Below are 21486 nucleotides of genomic sequence, written 5' to 3'. Positions count from 1 at the left end.
CACAGGAAGGTTTTAGAAGCTGTAGTGAAGGAAAATTAGTGAAAGAATAGTTGAGAATTCTGTGAAAAACTATTTTTGGTTTTAAAATATTATTATAGTAATATGGACCTTGACAAAGAACTGTATCCTTCTCAACTAGGAAATCAATGAAAAGAGAAAACTCTCAAGACAGGAGTCTCCTTCAGAGAACAACTGAGTGCCTAAAGAATTCTGATAGAAGAACATGGAGAAGTTCATCTTCAGCCAATGTAAGTGTCCTGGAGCCAGGGAATGGGTTAGGGAAGAGAGGTGGTATTCCAGATCTGCATATGTGCTTCTGGATGAATAGTGACCACGTAGGCCAGGGGAGAGACTCAAACAGTGTCTCTGAACCACCTGTGTCCTGGGTAATTGCCGATGCCGGGGAGGAGAGGAGTTTGGAAGGAATACAACAAAAGACCCTGGGCCAAGTGGGCAAGAAAGAAATGCTTCAGAAAGCACACACCAAAGCAAGTTTGGGCCTTGACAGAATTTTGGTACCATTTTGCTATTTCAGTGACCATGGTACATGACACTTAGGAGACCATTCTGCCAAAGACTGAGTCCACACCACACCCACCACTGTCTAGTCTGCAGGCAGTCCCTTGAGGTGCTGTTGAGGTTTAAGGTTAACTGCTTCGGTCTATTTCTGCTATCATAGGTCATCATTACCTGTCCTTCTACTTTACATCTCCACTTCTCTCATCAACTACTTCTATTCTTCCCACCCTCTGGTCACTTCCACAGTGTTATTCCCTTCTCTCCCTTGAGGAAATTTAACTCAGTTGAATCTTTAAAGCATTACAGGGGAGCCCCATTGTGTGATCTGAGGAAAAAGTCCAGAGGCCAGCTATGTAGAACCTCTGTAAAATAAAGGGATGGAAAACAAAAAGGATATTTTAATCATGGCCCTGAACAAGGCCATCTGAGTGATTGCTGTCAGAAAGAAGTATATAACCCGCTTTCACATATAACAAAGAATAAATCTGACAAAGAATAGGAGGGAAGTTCCAGGATAATAATGGTCCTCATCTCTGGATATATGTTAGAATCATCTGGGGAACTTAAAAAATATAGATAGCTGGACCCTGTATCAGAGACTTTCATGTAATTAGGGTGAAGGTAGAAGATTGGGCATCAGTATTTTTATGGACTCTGTATAGGTGATATGCATGTACAACCAGGGATGAAAAGCATAGTCTAGGATCTCAGCTAATCCAGCACAGGATGATAGCTAAGTGTGAAGTTTACAGAAAGTGCTGAAAATCAAACCACTGAGTCTGCGTTCCTTTAGTTACTGTTGGCATATCCTGGAACAAAAAGAAGAGAAAAGGTGGCAGATGGAAGGGATGACACCACATGTGTCCCCTATACCTATGACTTTTCTTTTTTTTTCCACATACTCACTATATTGCATACATATATACAGTATAAGTACATATATACAGTATACTGCACATTTTTCTTAGTTTACATATATGTACTAATTATTGTTTCTAAGAACAGATTAGATCTTTAACTTTTTAAACTTACATAGTTATCAAAGGAATAAAGCCAACTACAAAATAAGAATCAACAGAATGCGGTAATCCAATTAAAAGGATAGTCAAATGTGCTTAACACATATTCAAGAAATCAATCATCTTAGTTATAAATAATAAGTAGTTCCCTATGACTTTTCTCTTTATTTAAAAGTGTCTGTGTGGAAATTTACATTCTTTAGGTCCCGAGGCTACCTGGGCAGATAGATCTTTTTTTGTTTGTTTAACATTTTTTATTGATTTATAATCATTTTACAATGTTGTGTCAAATTCCAGTGTAGAGCACAATTTTTCAGTTATACATGAACATCTATATATTCATTGTCACATTTTTTCTCTGTGAGCTACCACAAGATCTTGTGTATATTTCCCTGTGCTATACAGTATAATCTTGTTTATCTATTCTACAGTTTTGAAATCCCATCTATCCCTTCCCTCCCTTCACTCCCTTGGCAACCACAAGTTTGTATTCTATGTCTATGAGTCTATTTCTGTTTTGTATTTATGCTTTTTTGTTTTGTTTTGTTTTTGTTTCTGTTTTTGTTTTTGTTTTTAGATTCCACATATGAGCAATCTCATATGGTATTTTTCTTTCTCTTTCTGGCTTGCTTCACTTAGAATGACATTCTCCAGGAGCATCCATGTTGCTGCAAATGACATTATGTTGTCAGTTTTTATGGCTGAGTAGTATTCCATTATAGAAATATACCACATCTTCTTTATCCAGTCACCTGTTGATGGACATTTAGGCTGTTTCCATGTCTTGGCTATTGTAAATAGTGCTGCTATGAACATTGGGGTGCAAGTGTCATCCTGAAGTAGGGTTCCTTCTGGATGTAAGCCCAGGAGCGGGATTCCTGGGTCATATGGTAAGTCTACTCCTAGTCTTTTGAGAAATGATCTTGATAATATTATCAGTAATCAATGAAGAGTTCAAATACTATTGCTATATGATACTTTTATTCAACAGTTTTATTGAAGAAAACTCACATTTTTATATGTGTTACATCACATAATTTTTAGACATGTCAGAGTCCAGTGACAAATTATATTTGGAGAAAAGCTTTAAAACTCATTCTTGTATGCCACTCCTTTGTGAAATACTGAAAAGTAGCTCCGTATCTCAGCACTAAAGGTTACAAAAAGCACCATTTAAAGGAGGACTCATAATATTTAATTCCTTTCAAAGTACAGTTTTATTCCCCCTTTATAACAGAGCTGTAAACATTCAAAATACTTCAGTATTCTGACTCTTGACGAACGCTCTCCAATTTACCAAAATTCAAACAAGTCTCACATATGGGGCCTATGCGGGGATTAGGACTAATCAACATCAGTGCGCGCTGACTGTTCTAAAACCAGCACCTGGGAAGGTGCGCTCTAGACAGGGATAGAGAAGAAGTTAAGATGATCAATACATAATATAATGCTTATGGTAGATGTTCCTTGACCATTTAACCTGACTACAAAATCCTCGGAGCATTTAGTATTTCTGACCAGAAGCACTGTGCCTACACACAATTCAACTCCAGTTAATGTTGGAACTAATACACAATTTAATTTTTAACAAAATTTATTCATTTCAAAGCACAACTGAGAAAAGCAAATCAAGACAAAGCCCAAGTCTGAATCCTAGAGGGATTCTATTGCTAAGAACTGAGTTTTATGAGTAAGACTCTTAGAGTTTTTTTGTTTTTGTTTTTTCTCTTCCTTTCCTTTTTTTCTTGTAATTTAAAAAGATTTGGCCTTTTTACTCCAAAAGTTTGGGTTCATTGCAGAAATCACAGCATTTCAACCTCTAATTGTGATTGATAATTAAGGAGAGACAAATGCCTAGATCCAGAGTTTTAAGACTCTTAACTCCTATCCCTCCCAGGTCCTCCATCCCATGGGTAACTGGAGTCAGCAGTCCCCCTAGAAGAAGTCAGCAAGAATTTGGCTTTAAGGATGAGTCAGAATAATGCAGGAACCAACTGTGTATCTGCTCTTAGGCCCCCACCCCAAATCACTAGAATGTGAGGATTTAGAAATCTCTGAGAACAGAATGTATTTCAAACATACACAGAGATTACTGCATATCATTTTTAGTTGAGGCTAAAATTTTAAAAGCCCTATTTCCCCAATTAAAAGCTGAGGAGTCTATCATTAATATGTTGCCTTCATTTATACCCAGATTAATATAAACCCAGTCTAGCAACACTTCTTTTCTAACTTAACTTCATTTTAGCAGCATACATGGAGTACCAACACTTTTTAAAAGTTTTATGTCAGATCCACTAGGTCTACAAGAGACTAGAAATAATTGGGAGTGAAGCAAGTGGGCCTGGGCTTGTAGGATCCTGTCAGAAACTTCTCTTGGATTATTCTATTACAGTGTTTCTCTACCTAATAAGGATTGTTTAAAAAAGTCAACACTATTGACGCCAGGTATGCCCTTCAGGGGTTTTGCCTATAGTGATTAAATCCTATTCAACTCTAAGCTTAAAGCAAGCTAATAGCCATGACACAGAAGTTCTCCTTACCAGCAAGATGACTAATATTTGTTTTAGATAATGTTTGACTTTAGACCCTGGTAAAGCCTGCCTGACACATTCAGTTAAAGCAAAATATAGAAGAAAGGGCAGAAAATAGAAACAAGAGACAAACGGAAGTTTTTTTATACAGTAAATTCTGTACAATGAGACCCAAAGACAGTATGTTATGACTGATTTAGTTTTTTTTAAAAGAGGGTATTTTTAGTTGAGTTACTTAAGCCTTAATTTTCCTAGTGTTACTCCTTAGCTCACTTTTTTCCACAACCACTAAACCATGATGTGCTTCTTTAAGAGCAGCCCTCCCAAAGAGCTATTTTGTTACTCTTTGACTGTGAAACTTTTAAAGGCCAAAAAAAAAAAAAAAAAAAAAAAAGCCCCAAAAAATTGTTTTGCCTTTATTCATTTTCAAAATCTGTCAAGTTCTTCTGCAGAAAATAAACTATCCCTTTAACCAATATAAGAGAATGAGTGAGCTGTACTTTGGGGTACCTTCCTCCCTCCCTCTATACATTCTAAAACACTTTCTTAGGGACAGACTGAGAGTATGATAGGAATTCTCAAGGCCATGGGATGTATCAGCAGCACAGAGGAGGGACAGGGCTGAATGAGTCATCATCCAGTTCCTCTTACTCGTCCCTTTCCATACCAGATGGTAGGCTCCCATTTCAGATCTAGCTGAGAGATTACCTCAGGATTTGGAAAACTAACATGTTCTGCACATTTCCAGATTAGAAAGATCTGAAGGTCACCAGCACCAAAACTTACTGTCATTGGAGACAGACCCAGTTCACAGAAGCCTCTGGCCTGAGAGAAATTGAAGGAATCTCTTTTCCTGCCCCACTCTACTGATGTAACTGTGTGGAACAGAAATTTTAATACATGAACACATCAATGATTACATTTCAGTACTGCTGACAAGACATATGAGTACACCGAAATCCTTCCTGTAACAACCAAGATTTTAAATCTTCCTAAGTGGCCCACTTATTAATGGGTATTGGAAAAAACAAAATTCTAGGAGAAAACAAAATTCTAGTATAACTGAAGACAGTGTAGATCCTGAGAGTTGGTTATAACAGAATTGGCTTGGATGTTTTAAATTGCACACCATTCTAAAAGTGATTGGGACTATAAAACATTCTCCACAAAAGCCTTTTGCTGCAGTGTGGGGCTTTGAGTAGCTAAAGCAGTATTTACTCTCAGCAATAAATCACCAAAGCACTGAGCAGCTGACAGCAAAACAACAACCCCATGCCCTATTGCCTCTCACACAGGAGCTAAGAGGCCTACAGCCCCATAAACAACTGTGTTATTGGCTTTACATGCGTAAGACAGGAGGTAGCTAATTGATCTACGGGTGCCCTTTCAGTGTGGCTGGGCTCATCTTAGCAGTCAAGGAGCCTCTCAAGCATCAAGTTTAGCATCCTCCAGGATTGAATGTTTGGCCTGCATTTATCTGTAATGAACAGCCACAGATACTTGGAAAAAAATGTTTTATCTCTAAACCCCAGTGATGGATTGAACAGCTACTTTTTACTCCACAAATGGAAATCACTGACACCACGTCATCATCAAAAACGTTTTTTGGAAAAAGGTGAAAAACAAAATGATTCTGTTAACACTTAGTGCATGAAGACGATACTTTCCATGGTTGGGAACAGCAAGGGTACTTTCTTGCTTCTTGTCCTAATGAATCTTTAAGTTGAGGGATCCTTTTAGGTGAAAGAAACGAGCCTGAATGGATCTGTATCTAGAGTAGTGTTTACTGTAACAATGTACACAGAGTCAGCCACATTAATGTAAAATTGTAGAGGGCTAGACCAGAGGAGAAAACATTGGGAGCTCTTTATCAAGAGCCTGAAGTTCTCCGATACAGTCTCTTACGACCAATGAAAAGGCATTTTTTGATAAAAGAAAAACATAGGCACATAAAATCTTCCAAGGATGAAAGACATGAAAGTTTTCCCTGGTTTCACTCCTACCTTCAGGCTGTATGCTCTGTGAAAGAAAACATGGAAGCAGGGCCAAGCCAGGTGGGAAAACCTATGGGAATGTGCCAGTTCAGCCTAAACTGTGGCACCAAACCAAACCAAGAAAGTAGACTTTCTGCATTCTGCCTTTCATATAATATTGAACCATATTTTCTGTAGTAGAAGTTAAAACAAGGGTAACAAAGTGTCATGGGCCTGTGCTGGGCTATAAAGGAGACTTTCTGGAAGTCCTAGTGTCTGAGGTGGGTCAGGTGTCACACAATCTTTGAAAAGGGTCACTTACCCACTGATTTTTGTGTTAGAGAAGGGCCAGATTAACAACGCAAGAATGTGAAATGAGAGGAAAAGGGTTCTTGTGGGGCATCTGGTATCATATAAAAAATACAGATTGTGCCACATACTCTGGGAATACAGAGAACCCATGCAAGAAAAGTTGCCCCTGCAAGGAGGCAGCTGTCAGTAGGGCAGCAGTCTGGCACAAGTCCATCCCTTGGAGAGCCAAGGAAGCAGTGATAGAATCTCTACCCAACAGGGATCCTGAGAGTTTGCTCTTCATTCACTTTAGGAAAAAATCTTCCTATAATGGTTCTCCCGGCCACTCTCCCAAACAGGTCTTGGTCAGTTCCCACAGGCAGAGAGAATATATCTGGCTAGGAGGCTTCCATTAACCTTCCTCTCATATGTAAATATATAAATATTTTTTTAAATAAATTCCATGAACTCATAAAGCTCTCATCTGCAATCAAATGCAAAAGCAGAGCATCCTACTCAGAGGCACTGAAACACACATATTAGCCTCAAAGCAAATCAGCCTTCCAGGAGTCCCAGGTAAGACTGGTCCAGTCCAGAAAGGCAAGGGAGATGCTTCTCCTGGATCCTGGGAAGTGGAAAGGGATCCCTTCAGATGGGCTTGTACAGCAGAGTAGTGACATACTTCTTCTTGTAGCGATGGGTTGCGCTAAGGACCATCACACTGTCCTGCAAGGGAAAGAAACATATGCAGCTAATTCACTAGTTCAGGACGTAATGTAGGCAGCTGTTCCCAGCCATTAATCCTTCCCAGTTGCTCACTTTTAACAAACACAATTTGGTATTATAGAAAGAGGTTGGTTTTGGAGTCAAATCAATTTGAGTTCTGATCCTGGCTCCTACTGTTACTCTCCATGTGTGGCCTTGAGCAATCTGCTTAATGTCTCAGTCTATTTCCTCATCATTACAAAGGATAACACTTACCATTAAGACGGCTCTCACGATTACATGGAAGTACCTGGCACAGTACCTGACACATAATATGTGCTAAAGAAATATTAGTCTCCTACCTCACTTCCCTCCCCACCTCAAATTCAAATATTGAGCTTAAAATTAGCTTGGAAAAAAAGAAATATAGCATCCATTTCTAGAAGGAAGTCTTAAAAGCCATGAGAAGAAGGCAATGATCCTTTTGAAAGACCATTTCTAAGCCCCAAAGCAGGTCTAATTTCTATTAATAACAGGGATGAACTTAAAGTCCTCTGATCAAGAGTGTACTCAGGAATCATCTTCTATCCTTGAACAAAGTGGACCCCAAAATCCTCCTTGGAAAGACACACAATCCAGTAGATCAAAGCCAAACAGTTTAAACAATCTGAGAGAACCAGGAAAAGGTCAATGCCAACCTAAATCATAATAATCAAGACCTTGACCTGGGCCAGAACCAGTATGAAGAGTAAGAGGTACCATTTCCCAGGCAGTGCTGCAGACCATGAGTGTTCTACAGCAGGAGATGGCAGACCTATGGACATCAACTGATAGCCAAGCAGCTGTACAGGAGGCAAAATGCAGTCAGATCCCAAAGAACCCACGCAAATCCAGCTAAGAAACCAGTGCATCTTCCTGTTTCCCCCCATACTGTGTTATCCACAATGAATACTTCTCAGATTAAAATTCTGTGACCACAGTATGCTGATCACAGCATAAACACAACAGGAGCAAAGCAGTTTAAAAATTCAACTTCAGGAAGAAGTTTGGTAGAAATGAGCAGGTGAGAGAAAGACCTACTTGGAAATACTGGCACAATGATCTCTAGGAAAGAACATGGAATGAGGATAGGACTGGACCTCCAGTCCTCTCTCTGGTACTTACTGGCAATATGACCTTCTCTGAGCCTTAGTTTCTTTATCTATAAGACAGGGGTTAAAAATAATACTTATCTCACAAAGTTATTATGAAAATTCAATTCAATAATATGTATTTAATAAGTACCACATAATCTGCTAAAGGCAGCTATATCAATGATTTCCCTACTCTGGCTGCACATCTAAAAATATAAGCAGCCTTAAAAAATTACTGGGGCCCATCCTATATGCACTTATTCAGAATCCCTGGGGAGTGGAGCCTTTGCGTCTGTATTTTTTATAAACTTCTCACAAGTGATTCTGATGACGTTCAGCTTAGTTTGGTAACTACAGAGCTATATAAAATTTTATTCTAATAGCCAGACCACAAAGACATGACAAGACTGAACAGATACTTTCAATCCAGAATCTAAAGCGGCAGAGAAACCAAGAAGCTTTCTAAGAGTTGAGGGGCACAGGGCAAATCTAGTCACATTTCTCCTTTACCTAGTATATAGGACATATGCAAGCACTCAGGTGTATGTGACTTGGGCACCTGAAAGCAGCTCACATCCACCTTTTAAAAAGTGGGAGCCTTAATATCACATTCAAGCATTCTTTGAACTGGAAAATAAACTTGCTTTTTCTGCAAATGAAATCCTAGAACTAATACTCAAACTTAATTAAGTAGGTGATACAAAAGTTAAAGCTACCCAAAAAGAAACCAGGAAGCAAAATAGTCCATTCAATCACAGGGCAGTTCTAGCCAGAACTCAGATATAGAGACTAAGATCTAAAACAAACAAACTCACCGACTAGTTAAAAAAGAAGAAAGTTTTCCTATACTTTGACCATTACTGCCAGCTTCAGCTTCTGGGAATTAGCAGAGTAACCACTGGAGAACATGTGTTCAACCCTTGCCCTCCCATTCTGGGAAGCTATGTGAAGAGCCAGGTCCACCACTTACCTTTATGGACAATGCATAAAGATGGTTCAGCATAACATGATTGGGCTCGGGGAGCAAGGCTGGGTCACACTAAAAGAGGGAGGGAAAAAGACTAGATGGGGTTAAATGCACAATCTTAAACCAAACAGTTTGTTCGTCCCCAGAGCCCTTTGAGATTGTTGAGAAACTCTAAACTACAATGTATTATTTCATTTAAACAAAGCACTTATCCTAATATAGATCAATAATACATTCTCATTACAGAAAAGTAGGACGATTCTGAGTCCAGGGCAGAAACCCTATGCCTTAGCATCTATTCATCCTTTTAAATAGAGCTAAAACAAAAACCTTGCCCACAACACATAGAAGATTTGTGTTAAGAGGCAAAAATAATCTTACTGGGAATCAAGTGAATTGACTAGAGATGTAAATTATATGCAAAACAACAACAACAACAAAAGCCTTTATACTTCCTTTGGGTATCCCCAAATGATAAATACTCCTTATCTTATGTTGAAATAGAAGCCTCAGAAACTGGTTCTAGCACTCCATAGCTCTGAGCCTGATATATTAGGATGAGAAGACAACTATGAATTTTGATATCAGTACCTGGAAAAGTCACAACTCAGCCTTGGAAAAAGGAACCTGTAATGCTACACCTTTGTAATAATCCCAGCCTCTAGGACTACTAAACTCTGGCTCAAATGGTCCTAATGACCCCAAAATGCCCCAGCAATACTCTTATGATACTCACAGATATATTAGTGTCCTTGTTAAGAATAACTTGGAGAAGGTGAGGAGGCAGGATTGGTGGGGATTTGAATCTCTCCTCTGATCGAAATACATACATTTCTTGACCATAAGGCCCTGGGGGTGAGCTGGAAAGGTCTGGAAGATATTTATTCAATTATAAGGGAAAGTTGGGGAGTTATCAGAAATACATGAAAAAACTGTCAATAAATGGCAGCCAATGTTAAATATGGTAGAAGTCAAGAAATATAAGCTTGTGACACGTTGGGTCTACAACTGTAAGGCAGATAAAGAAAAAGTCTGAGTCATCCTGAACATAAACCATTGCTGGTGGGAATGTAAAATGGTGCAGCCACTTTGGAGAACAGTTTGGTAGTTCCTCCAAAAGTTAAGCATAAAGTTACCATATGACCCACCAATTACACTCCTAGGTACAGACCCAAGGGAGAAGAAAAATTATGTCGACACAAAAACTTGAACACAAAATTTCATACCACCATTATTTATAATAGACAAAAAGTGGTAACAATTCAAATGTCCATCAGCTACTGAATGGATAAACAAAATGGTATTTTATTCAGCCATAAAAAAGAAAGACATACATATTACAACATGGATGAACCCTAAGAACATTATGCTAAATGTTAAGAAGCAAGACACAAAAGACCACATATTATATGATCCCACTTATATGAAATGTACAAAACAGGCAAATCCACAGAGACACAAAGTAGATTTGTGGTTGCCAGAGGGTGGAAGGGAGGAGGGAATGGGAAGTAACTGGTACTGGGTATGGGGTTTCTTTTTGGGGTGATAAAAAATGCTCTAGAATTAGATAGTGATGATGGCTGCATAACCGTGTGAATATACTAAAAATTACTGAACTAAAAGGATAAAGTTTATGGTATATGAATTATGTCTAAAAAATGGAAAAATGTACACAGACAAGAATAGAAGGAAATATACAAAAATAAAGAGAACTATAATTTTTACTTACAATTTTTAAATAATGTTTACAGTCTCTAGTAAAAAGGATTTTAATAACCAGTTCAGTATAAGAACTCAGATTTCAGTTAAATATATGTGAGGCAAAAGAAAATAGTAAAAATTCTGTTATATTAAACAATATCTTAAAAATATATAAAACCTGAAACTTTTCAAAGTATTCTGTTATTTTTGTTACATGATCCACAAAAACAACCTTAGGAAGTACACAGGACAGTTTTTTCCTTTTTGTCAGGGAAAAAAAAAAAAGTGATTTGCTCAAAGTCACATACATGTCAAGATGGTCATTGAATGCAGATTAAAACTCATCTGCAGACTCCTAATAAAATGTATTTTAAACCTTACCTCAGTGGATTATGAAATTTGCATGAAAGAGGGAAGAGAGAAGTATGAAAAGTATACTAGTCTTCTCTCTATACATATTATTCATTGGTTGCTTTCTCAGGATCATATAATGCAAAAATTTAGAGTTACAAGTGGCCTAATCATTTAATTCAGTATTTGTTTTACTGTAGTCAGTTATAATGTGTCCATTTCTGGTGTACAGCACAATGTCCCAGTCATGCATATACACACACATGTTTTCATATCCTTTTTCACTAATGGTTATTACAAGATATTGAATATAGTTCTCTGTGCTATACAGAAGAAACTCGGTTTTTTATCTATTTTTATATATAGTGGCTAACATTTGCAAATCTCAAACTCCCAAATTTATCCCTTCCCACCCTGTTTCCCCCAGTAACCGTAAGATTGTTTACTATGTCTGCAAGTGTTTGTTTTGTAGATGACTTCATTAGTGTCCTCTTTTTTCTTTTTTTTTAGATTCTACAGAGTGATATCATATGGTATTTTTCTTTCTCTTTCAGGCTTACTTCACTTAGAATGACACTCTCTAGGTCCATCCATGTTGCTGCAAATGGCATTATTTTATTATTTTTTTATAGCTGAGTAGTTTCATGTGTGTGTGTATAATCATGGTTTTTTAATCCAGTTATCTGTCAACATTTAGGTTGCTTTTATGTCTTGGCTATCGTATATAGTGCTGCTGTGAACACCATGGTGCATGTATCTCTTCAAATTAGAGTTCCCTCCAGATATATGCCCAGGAGTGGGATTGCTGGATCATATGGTAACTCTATTTTTAGTTTTTTGAGGGATCTCCATACTGTTACCCATAACGGCTGCACCAAACTACATATCCAACAGCAGTATAGGAAGGTTCCCTTTTCTCCAAACCCTCTTCAGCATTTACTGTTCGTAGACTTTTAGATGATGGCCATTCTGACTGGTGTGAGGTGATACCTCATTGTAGTTTTGATTTGCATTTCTCTGAAATTAGCTTATTCAGCATTTTTTCACTTGCCTACTGGCCATTTGTATGTCTTCACTGGAGAATTGCTTGTTTAAGTCTTCTGCCCGTTTTTGGATTGGGTTGTTTGGTTTTTTTTTGTTATTAAGCTGTATGAGCTGTTTATATATTCTGGAAGTTAAACCTTTGTCAGTCGCATCATTTGCAAATATATTCTCCCATTTGTTTTGTTTTATTTATGGTTTCCTCTGCTGTGCAAAAGTTTGTAAGTTTAACTAGATCCCATTTGTTTATTTTTGCTTTTATTTCTATTGCCTGGGTAGACGGTCTTAGAGAACACTGCTATGATTTATGTCAGAGAATGTTTTGCCTATGTTTTCTTCTAGGAGGTTTATCATTCTTGTCTTGTATTTAAGTGTTTAAGCCATTTTGAGTTTATTTTTGTGTATGGTGTGAGGGAGTGTTCTGACTTCACTGACTTACATGCTGCTATCCAGTTTTCCCAGCACAACTTGCTGAAGAAACTGTTTTTTCTCCATTGTATATTCTTGCCTCTTTTGTCAAATTTACAAAAAGAGTAATTGACCGTAGGTCTGTGGGTTTACTTCTGGGCTATTCTGTTCCATTGATCCATATGTCTGTTTTTATGCCAATACCACGCTGTTTTGTAATTCAGTATTTTTAAACTCTTTTTAATCACTGCTGCAGCAGTCAAGAAGAATGTCCAGCCTTACTTTCTGAGTTTATATAATGAAAACAGTATCTTCGCAATTTTCCTAAACAGACAATTATTATACTATTGATTATTCTTTTAGAAACTGCATAAGCCACCTTTGTGCCCTAAGATTCTATATGCCCCACTTGGGGTACTGCGTCTCCTCAGCTGAGAATCACTGAGAGTCCAAGCCTCTGATTTTACTGATAAGGAGCTAAGAACCAAAAGAGTTGAAGGACTTGTCTGTGATGGCAAAGCTAGTTGGTAGCAGAGGCAGGCTTTGAAACCACAAAAGAGAATTGTGTTCACTGGGAACATAGTTCTTTAAATAATCATATCCTTTATTGCAAAGTAACAAAACTGGTAACTGTGGGTGTGATTAGCAAATTATTTTTCTGGTGCTATGGCCAATATAAGTAGAGATGAAGGCTTTAAAAAAAGTATGAGGAGAAATAAAAGGATACAGGTTTTTTCCTATACCAAGGAAATGAATGAATGAATGAATGAATGAATTAATTAATTAATTAATTTAATTTTACTGAAAACTACAAAACTTCAGTTAACACACACACACAAAAGAATTACGATGTTTTGGTAACCCTTTTTCCCCCAAAGACTGCCATACTTGTAGGGCCCTATAAAACTGTAAAACTGCCAACTGAGCTATCAAATTGGCAGGATAAAGCTGAAGCAGCTAAACAAGGCATACCAGATACAACTAGCCCCTGCTAGTTGATACTCTCAAAGGTCAATGAAAAACTTGAAATATTACTAGGAACAGCTTTTTAAACTATAGACCACAGCCCATTAATAGTTTATTAAAATAAATAAATAAAATAGAATGTTTTACATGTATAAAGGCAAACATTATACTGCAAGACTTGTGTTACAGTTTTGTGTGTATGGGTGGGTGGGTATATGTATATTTGTATCTGTATTGGGTTATAATGTAAACTTACTGTAGATCCTGGTTAAAAAGTTTGAGATCAAATACACTAGACAGACTTTTTTTCCCTCAGAGAAGGGAACCCAAATGTTTATAGGAGAAACATATACATACAATTCAGAAGATTCCTACAGAGAAAATGAAGAAATAAACAAAAACCACTCTTGGGAAGGAACATGCAATATAAGAAAAACACACCAAGAAAGAGCAAATACTCAAAATTACCTCGACAAGATGTCTCTGAGCTTTCCATTGAATCTAGCTTTAAAGCATCAAACACCTCAAAGTCAGATTTCTTGACATGGATCAAATTGTTAATTGTGCCAAGCTGACTGGTAACCACAGGCTGAAACAGTGAATAGAAAAGAATTCATGAATCCCCATTTCAAATCCATCTCTTCCATACAACTCTCCCCTTTTTAAAAATGATCATACTTGACACCTCCATCTTTTATCAAGAAAGAAATCCTCCAGTGTAGGAGTCCATCAATCCTGACAGCAATGATGTTGGATACCAAGGGGAATAATAGCTAAAAGGAGACTGTTAAGTCAGTGGTTACCCTCAGAGATCAAGGCCTTACCTCTGATGGATCATGAACCCACTGTCCGTCCACAAAGAACTTGTACTGGTGCTCTCCCTCAGGGAGGTCCAGGATGGCAACAAAGTCATTATGGCTACAGAAGAAAACAGAAAGTTAAACAGGCCAAGTTCCTATTAGAAGACAGAATATAAATGTAAAAACCATAAGGCAGTCACAGTATCATACCAATGATCTCCCACATTCCTAAGTGATTGCACCCCCAGAGTGAAAAATAATTTATAAATCCATTCTCCTATTCTATATCACCTTGAGCATGTATTTACCAGCCCCTCCCAATAACTTTAGTTCTTAATTCATATCTGAAAAATAAAAATAAAAAAGTTAATTCCCCTAAATGTTCCACCTTAGCACAACTATTTTGCTTCAGCAGAATAGATTCCTCACAAGCATAAATAAGATAGCAGGTAGGTTCTGAATAAGAAGTGCCTCAAGGTACCCTTTCCATATTTTGGTGAGCATTTTCTAGAAAATTACCTACATACAAAGGGCCATAACCAGTTACATAATTCATTATTGCTCTGCAAGCAACACATAACATTACTCTTAGAACTTCACAATGTGTCTTCTTTTAGTGAAGAAGTCAGAGCAACTGGACTCAGCCAGTTATGGAAGACTTCCCACAAGCTTGGAAAGGACTTGTGTTAACACAGTCCTAAAGAATGTACCCACAAAGCTGTTCTAAGTCCCTCTGAGGCAGTAACATTCTGAGTGGTAGAACATCTCTGACTCACTAGGAGGTTAAAAAAAAAAAAGTCACAGATATAGTCAGTGATCACAGGAAATGTTCTAGAGAGAGTCCCTAGCAGGTAGAAAGGAATAGCCCAGCCAGGTCTCTCTCTTGAGAAAGGAAATCAAGTTTCCACTCCTGGACCCTGTGGACTCAACCAAGACACTTGTCTTCACCTCTTAATCAGTGGAATCTTGGTGCTCCAATTGTTGAAGGACCCAGAGATGAAGACCTCCTTGCCTCCTTCAGACCAGCGGATAACAGTGGGCCGGGCCTGCTGTGTGGGCTTTACGGAGTCCTCCAAATCCTGTTGCCATGATACAAACTCTTTGTCCCCAGGGAGCTGTAAGAAGGATTAGGTCATCCCTAAATTGTGACCCAGGAATTCTGAAAAGGTCACACTCCTCCCTAGGGCAGAGAGGGGTGCTAGGTTTCTGCTAAGGATTAATAAGCCTTGAAATTAGCAGCTCAATCAGGTTTTGAGTAGACTACAGACAAAGAACTCATCAGGAATCAAAATATCAAGTGGCTTATGCTCAAGGGCTGCCCAAATCACAGCCTAACTTCCAAGTATGCATATATCACTCATCCTTTCAGAGCCTTAGGATTTCCCTTAAAAATCAAATAGACAAACAAAAAACAAAACACTGTTACCAGATTAACCCGGAGGCAGACAATTATGATATGCTTCTGAGTATCTCTTAAGAGAAAAAATATGAAAACAAAGTATGGTTCTACAAAAAATAATTGTTAGCTATGTATTTTTCACATGCAAATCCGAGTAGCTCTCAATTACCAGTTGTAACAGAAATTAGAGATACTAAAACTCGTAACTAATTCATAATCTCCATTTTAGTTAATAGGTTACAAAAGGACATTAAAAATATAAAAATCAGATCACTGGTTTCTTAAATTTTGAGAACTGGTTATGAAATCTTACTTCATAACCTGGCTCATCTATGCCAGGTTTATACTAGCTATTTCAGGAGAAGGGATGAAAATTCTGGAGCTTCAAGGAACATTAGATCAAAAACAGTTTCCTTTAATAAAAGTGGTTCCAATATCAAATGACGTCTATAGGATTCTGGAAACCCTACGTAGTTTCTTTTCATTACCATCCTTTAGAATAGGAATTGGCAAACCATGACCAGTGAGCCAGATGTTTTTACAAATAAAGTTTGATTGGAAAATAACCATACTCATTCATTTATTTTCTATGGCTGCTTTCATGTGACAGTGGCAGAACTCAGTAGTTGTAACATGGACTATGTGGTCAGCAAAGTCTGAAATATTTGCTGACCCCCACTTTACATTGGCTTAAGTGACTTTGGTAAATAAGTAAATAAGCCTATATATTATCAAGCCAACATATTACCAGATAAAATAATGTGGGTTAAAAAAAGGACTAGTTTATTCATTTGGGCTTTATTTTCAAAATGGCTGACGTAGTCTAGCTTCTATACTGTCTCTTGATATTCCTCAGAACTACACTCTGAGATACCAGGAACTGCATGTTTCAAAGTAAACAGAAAGAACTGAAGGAATTTTCACATTATATAAGGAAGTAGCTTAAGATAAAACTTTGATCTCCATTGTCACAAGGCAATGAACCCTTTCTCAACAGGCCACATTAGGATTACAAAAATTTTTACATATGCCTGAGAATTACATATACCTCAGATTCCTGACTCAGATACAGGGCCTGGGAATCTATTTTTTTAACAGCTTCCCATATAATAATACTGTGATTATGTTACAAACAATGAAAGAAACCTCATCTTTAGTGATACACCCTAAAATATTTACAGATAAAATAATATTTGATATGCTAGTCTGGAATTTGCTTCAAAATAATTGGTGGGGGTAGAGTGAACTGGGGTATAGATGATATAAATTCATTCATGATTTGATCATTGTTTAAACTGACTGACAGCTATATAGGAGTTCATTACACTGTTCTCCCTACTTTGAAACATGGAAAATGTTTCAAATTTTCCATGAAGTGTTTAAACAAATCCCAGGAGATTCTAATGTGCAAACAGGATTGAGAACCATTGAGCTAGGCCACTGAAGAAGGCTGGCATTTGAAGCAATGTAGGCCCTACTGCCACTGTTTCTATCATTTACTTTTTATGATTTAGTATTTTCAGTTTAGAATTTGAAAGCTACAAACTATTAATATGCCTAGCTTTGGAAGAAAGCCCTTCCATGTATGACATGACATTTCTGTGGTAGGCATGAGTGCAGCTGACTAGCAGAAAGACTGTTTACTCCAAGTTAAATAGTCAGCAAAATCATCAGGAAAAAGAGGCAAAACAATTAGAACTACAAGTGAAAAATGTTTAACTGAAACATTGAGATAAGAAATAGGGAGAGTAGATTCAGAACATATTAGATTTGGAAGTATTAGATTTGGAAGAGACCTTAGGAATTATCTGAACCAATTTTCTTATATCACAAATGGCAAGATAACGGTAAGAGAAAGAATGATCCAAAATAGGCTCCTTTCAGATTAGAGCAACCTGGCTTTTATTCAAGATGCCAATTACTGCAATCACAGTTTGACAAATACACTGTACTTAAATCCTGAGTCATCAATGTAGAAAACGGGTTAAAATACAATGAGGTAGATCACCTTGAGAAAGCTTTAAAGAAATAAATCCAGATAGCTGGGGAAATAGCCCAAATGTTCAGGAAGAAGTCCTGAAGTGGGAGATGGAAGAAAGGAATGGAGAAGAAACCCCAAGAAATCACCCTTACTTCTCCTGGTGATTATGTTCTCAATTGGGATCCAAGAAAATAAACAGAAGAATTCACATTTCACATGCTCCCAACCTGGCAAATTATTCTCTATTTACAGGAGTAAATAAAATCAAAACCCAAGTAGGTGGGAACGTATGAGTGATAAGAAACATGAAACACATTTCAATCTTCTCAATTCTTCCATTTTTTCTATTCCATTCTGGTCAGACTACCGGAGGAATTAATGTATTTAATGCTGGCAGCTCTAAAAGTGATTAGAAAACATTCAGATGGTAATCACACTGCTGTCAGCTTCATCTATCCTTCAGGTAGGTTGAACACAAATTGCCGCTTTCCTGAAAGTCCTTGGAATTGAGAGCAAGGTCTTCAGGGCAGCTGTGGGTTGTCCATTTTCAGCTATGGTAACACTATGAAGTCCTACTGGGAAGTGGAGAAATCCTAGAATCATTTGCGCTCCCATTTGAGAAGCAGCTGGACGTGAAAGAAGCACCTCAGCCACCACAGCTGTAAAGTATGAGATGAAAACTAAGCAGTCGATCAAATAATGTCCTTTACTGATCCCCAAGACTAGGAGAAAGTATTTAAATAAGCAAGTGGTTGCTTCACAGCCATGCCAAAGGGGAAGAAGATCAGAAGTGCTGAGCTCTTAGAAGGGCAAAAATAATACTGATAGACAGAAGTTGTCAGGAAAAAGAAATTCCTCTGCCCACCTCAGGGCAAATGTGAGAAACTGCCGCCTATAGTCAGCAACTTGGCAACCTACCCTCTGAAGTTTTTCACCAGGGTTTACAACCTACAAGTTCATCAGTACTCTAGAAGAGGGCACCCGTGCCTGTTAGGAGAACCTGGGTGGCGGGGTAGGGAGGGCGGAGGTCTGTTGCCCCCATCCTAAAAATGTGGCCAACAGAGTAGTAGAAAGACGAGAACTCCGCCTTTATACTATTTTGATGCACCAACGCGGAAGGAATTACCATTCAGCATCTCCGTCCCCGAAAAAACACCCTTTAATTCTAAAAACTGTAACCCAGGTCAGTGTGATAAGAAAAAAACTAAGAAAGGAAGAGTACTGACACCCTGCCTGATCCAGCACCGCCACCAACTGGGGGTATTGGGACGCTCACCTTGGAGTCCGGCAGGCTGAAGACGCTGGGGTCGTCCGTGCTCCCCACCATGATCTTATGCTCCTTGCCTGGGGCATGGCCGCCGGCGCCCTCGGCTCGTGCAGCCTTGGCGCCGTGGCGCTCCCCGGCCACTCGGTCGCTAGTGGTGTTTCCCATGATTGCAGCTCGGGTCGGGGGCCACCTGCCGTGGGGAAAAACACCGGGCTAGGAACACCCGGGTGATCGCGTCAGGGACGCCTCCAGCCCCGCCCCTGGGGACCCAGGCAAGGAAATCCCCGCCCCAGGGAAGCCATGCCCCGGGGACCCCTCCCTCCCTGGCCTCCGGGAGCGCCCGGAACCCCGAAGCCCCCTTGATGCCTGCTGCTCAGGAAACCTGCTCTTGGGAACTCACTCGTAGCCCCGCGCTCACTGCCCAGGGGCGCCCCCACCCCAATCACCTCCTGCGATGCTCTCCCTCCTCCAGGGGCCACTGGTGCGATAGCTGTTCTGCGGATGAGGCCACTAATAAAGTTATTGAAATTGAAGCCGCGCCCCAGGCTAGCGAGCCGGGTTTCCTCCTAAAATGGCTACAAGGCCGGCGGCGCGGGGCCCGCCCCGCGCTCGCTCCCAGGGCTCAGCCGCAGCGGCGCCCGGGGCCGCCGGCCTCTCTAGCTACCCCCGCCTCGATGGTGGGCAGCCGCGCGCAGCCTCCAGCGCCAGGCGGGGGCGCCCGCTCCGCAGTCAGCGGCAGGCCCGGCCAGGGCCGCTTCCGTGGCGGACTGCGCCGAGATTCATTGGTTTGTTGCGCCACAGGGCCTGCCATCAGGAAGGGATGGTTCCCGAATGACACTTGGGACCCCCTCCTGGGCTGCGGTGCTCCGTACCCGTAAGAGCGGCGTTGCTTTTTTCCCAGTCCCCACACCTGGCCTCAGGTTCGCCAAACCTTTTAGGGTTGTAGCGTCTTTTCAGTAGGCTTCCGGGAGAGGCGGGTTCCTATAGGGTGTAAGAAAACGGACTTGCAGCTGAAGGCTATGGAGGTAGTGGTAATTAATTGCTTGAGGTTAAAACTAAGTGCTATGGGGAGCAGTCAGCCCGACTGGGGCCCCGGGGAAGCAGTGATTAGGAGATGAACCTTGACAAATTGTTAAAAATTAGTCTAAGGAAAAGGAGAAAGCTATTTTAGGCTAAGAAACAGCACTTGCAATGAGCAAGCCCCAGAAGAAATGAAATTCTAGAAAGAGAGCAACAACAGAAACATCAGAAGGAACACTAAAGGCAAAAAAGGGCAGGCAGTCCTTTTGGGACAGGTTGGGACAGATTCAGGTTTTTACTAATAGTTACTGGGACTTCTGTGATACTTACTAATTTGCACTTTGTGTTATAATTATATGCTTGTCTCATTAACTAGTTGGAGCCCTTGTCACTCAACATGCATTATGCTGACCAGCAGCATTGGCATCACCTGGGAGCTTGTTAGAAATGCTGAATCTGAGGCCCCATCTTACAAAATTAGAACCTGCATTTTAACAGGATCCCCAGGGTGAATGTGTATGCACACTGAAGTATAAGAAGCACTGTTTTGACAACTGGCAGAAAGCAAATGTAGATTGTATTCTTCTTCATATTCTTGCATGCACCTGTACAGGGTAAACTTTTAATAAACATTTGCAGAATGAGGGACATATGAATACTGTTCACTACATTTCTAACAGGATAATACCATTTACACTTAAACACAACCAGTGATGGGGAACCCCAAGTCACACAAGGCCACTCTTTTTGAATGAGCAGGTCTATTTTATATTCAGTTGAAAACCCATTTATTAGCGGATGAAGGGACCCTTAAGTTAGGAAGCCCACCAAAGTGTGGGTCCTTGCCGCAGGCTGTAAAAGAACTCTCACAGCAGAGGCAGAGGGACAAAGTGAACAGCCACTTTATTGCTCAGAAGGGGAAATGGAAGGAAAGTGCTCGAGCAGGGAGAAGGAAAGAAAAAGCTCTTGAGTGAAGAAACGGTGCTTGAGTGGGGAGTTGTCAACCAAAATGGCTGGTAGAGACAGCTCTAGCCCAGGTCAGGCCACGTGGACTTTTATGGGAGGATTCTGCCATCATGTCCTCCTTACAGGTGTGATGGAGCCAGTCAGTCCTTGTAGGGGCTCTTCAGTCCTTGTATGAGCTTTTCAGGTTGTCATGGCAGTAGTCAAGTGTCTCGGTGCTGGTGGGTGTGTCATTATTATGCTGATACATTACAGTAACCATATAATGAGGCTCAGGGTCCACTGGAAATCAAATCCTTCACCATCTTGGACTCCATCAATTCTAGCAAGTTCTTGTTTTTTCTCCGCAGCTGCCTCCTGAGATTTAGATATGAGTAACTGATTTCTATTTGGGGGAGGGGCAGGGGTATGATCCTGGGGAGCAATAGCCTTAGTAACAAAAAAAGAA

General features: G+C 39.6%; 2 protein-coding genes across 5 annotated transcripts in view; one reads left to right on the top strand and one right to left on the bottom strand.

The window, feature by feature from the left end:
• The window catches only part of ZDHHC7 (zinc finger DHHC-type palmitoyltransferase 7), a 65545-nt gene that overhangs the window by 14666 nt on the left and 29393 nt on the right, over window positions 1–21486 (top strand). Inside the window, exon 2 of the mRNA XM_032486922.1 lies at window positions 140–248. The gene's annotated coding sequence lies outside the window, so the exon portion shown is untranslated. The remainder of the gene's footprint in view (window positions 1–139; window positions 249–21486) is intronic.
• Window positions 2500–19676, bottom strand: PRKAB2 (protein kinase AMP-activated non-catalytic subunit beta 2). Of its 4 annotated transcripts, XM_032486925.1 has the most exons (9): window positions 19502–19676; window positions 19065–19268; window positions 15357–15523; window positions 14433–14526; window positions 14077–14197; window positions 9878–10011; window positions 9145–9213; window positions 8206–8242; window positions 2500–7062 (listed from the first exon to the last, which is right to left on the bottom strand). In XM_032486925.1, the coding sequence occupies exons 2-9, from the start codon at window positions 19218–19220 to the stop codon at window positions 7043–7045; spliced, it is 798 nt and encodes a 265-aa protein (XP_032342816.1). In that variant the 5' UTR covers window positions 19221–19268; window positions 19502–19676; the 3' UTR covers window positions 2500–7042. The 4 variants fall into 4 exon arrangements, with proteins under 4 accessions (XP_032342816.1, XP_032342815.1, XP_014419900.1 ...); XM_032486924.1 differs by lacking the exon at window positions 8206–8242 and having other exon boundaries at window positions 19065–19245; window positions 19502–19675; XM_014564414.2 differs by lacking the exon at window positions 8206–8242 and having other exon boundaries at window positions 19456–19674.

Source organism: Camelus ferus, chromosome 9, assembly GCF_009834535.1.
Source record: "Camelus ferus isolate YT-003-E chromosome 9, BCGSAC_Cfer_1.0, whole genome shotgun sequence".
Classification (NCBI taxonomy): Eukaryota; Metazoa; Chordata; class Mammalia; order Artiodactyla; family Camelidae; genus Camelus; species Camelus ferus.
Note: the sequence above shows the minus strand (reverse complement) of the source record. Positions and strands in the feature narration are given on the sequence as shown.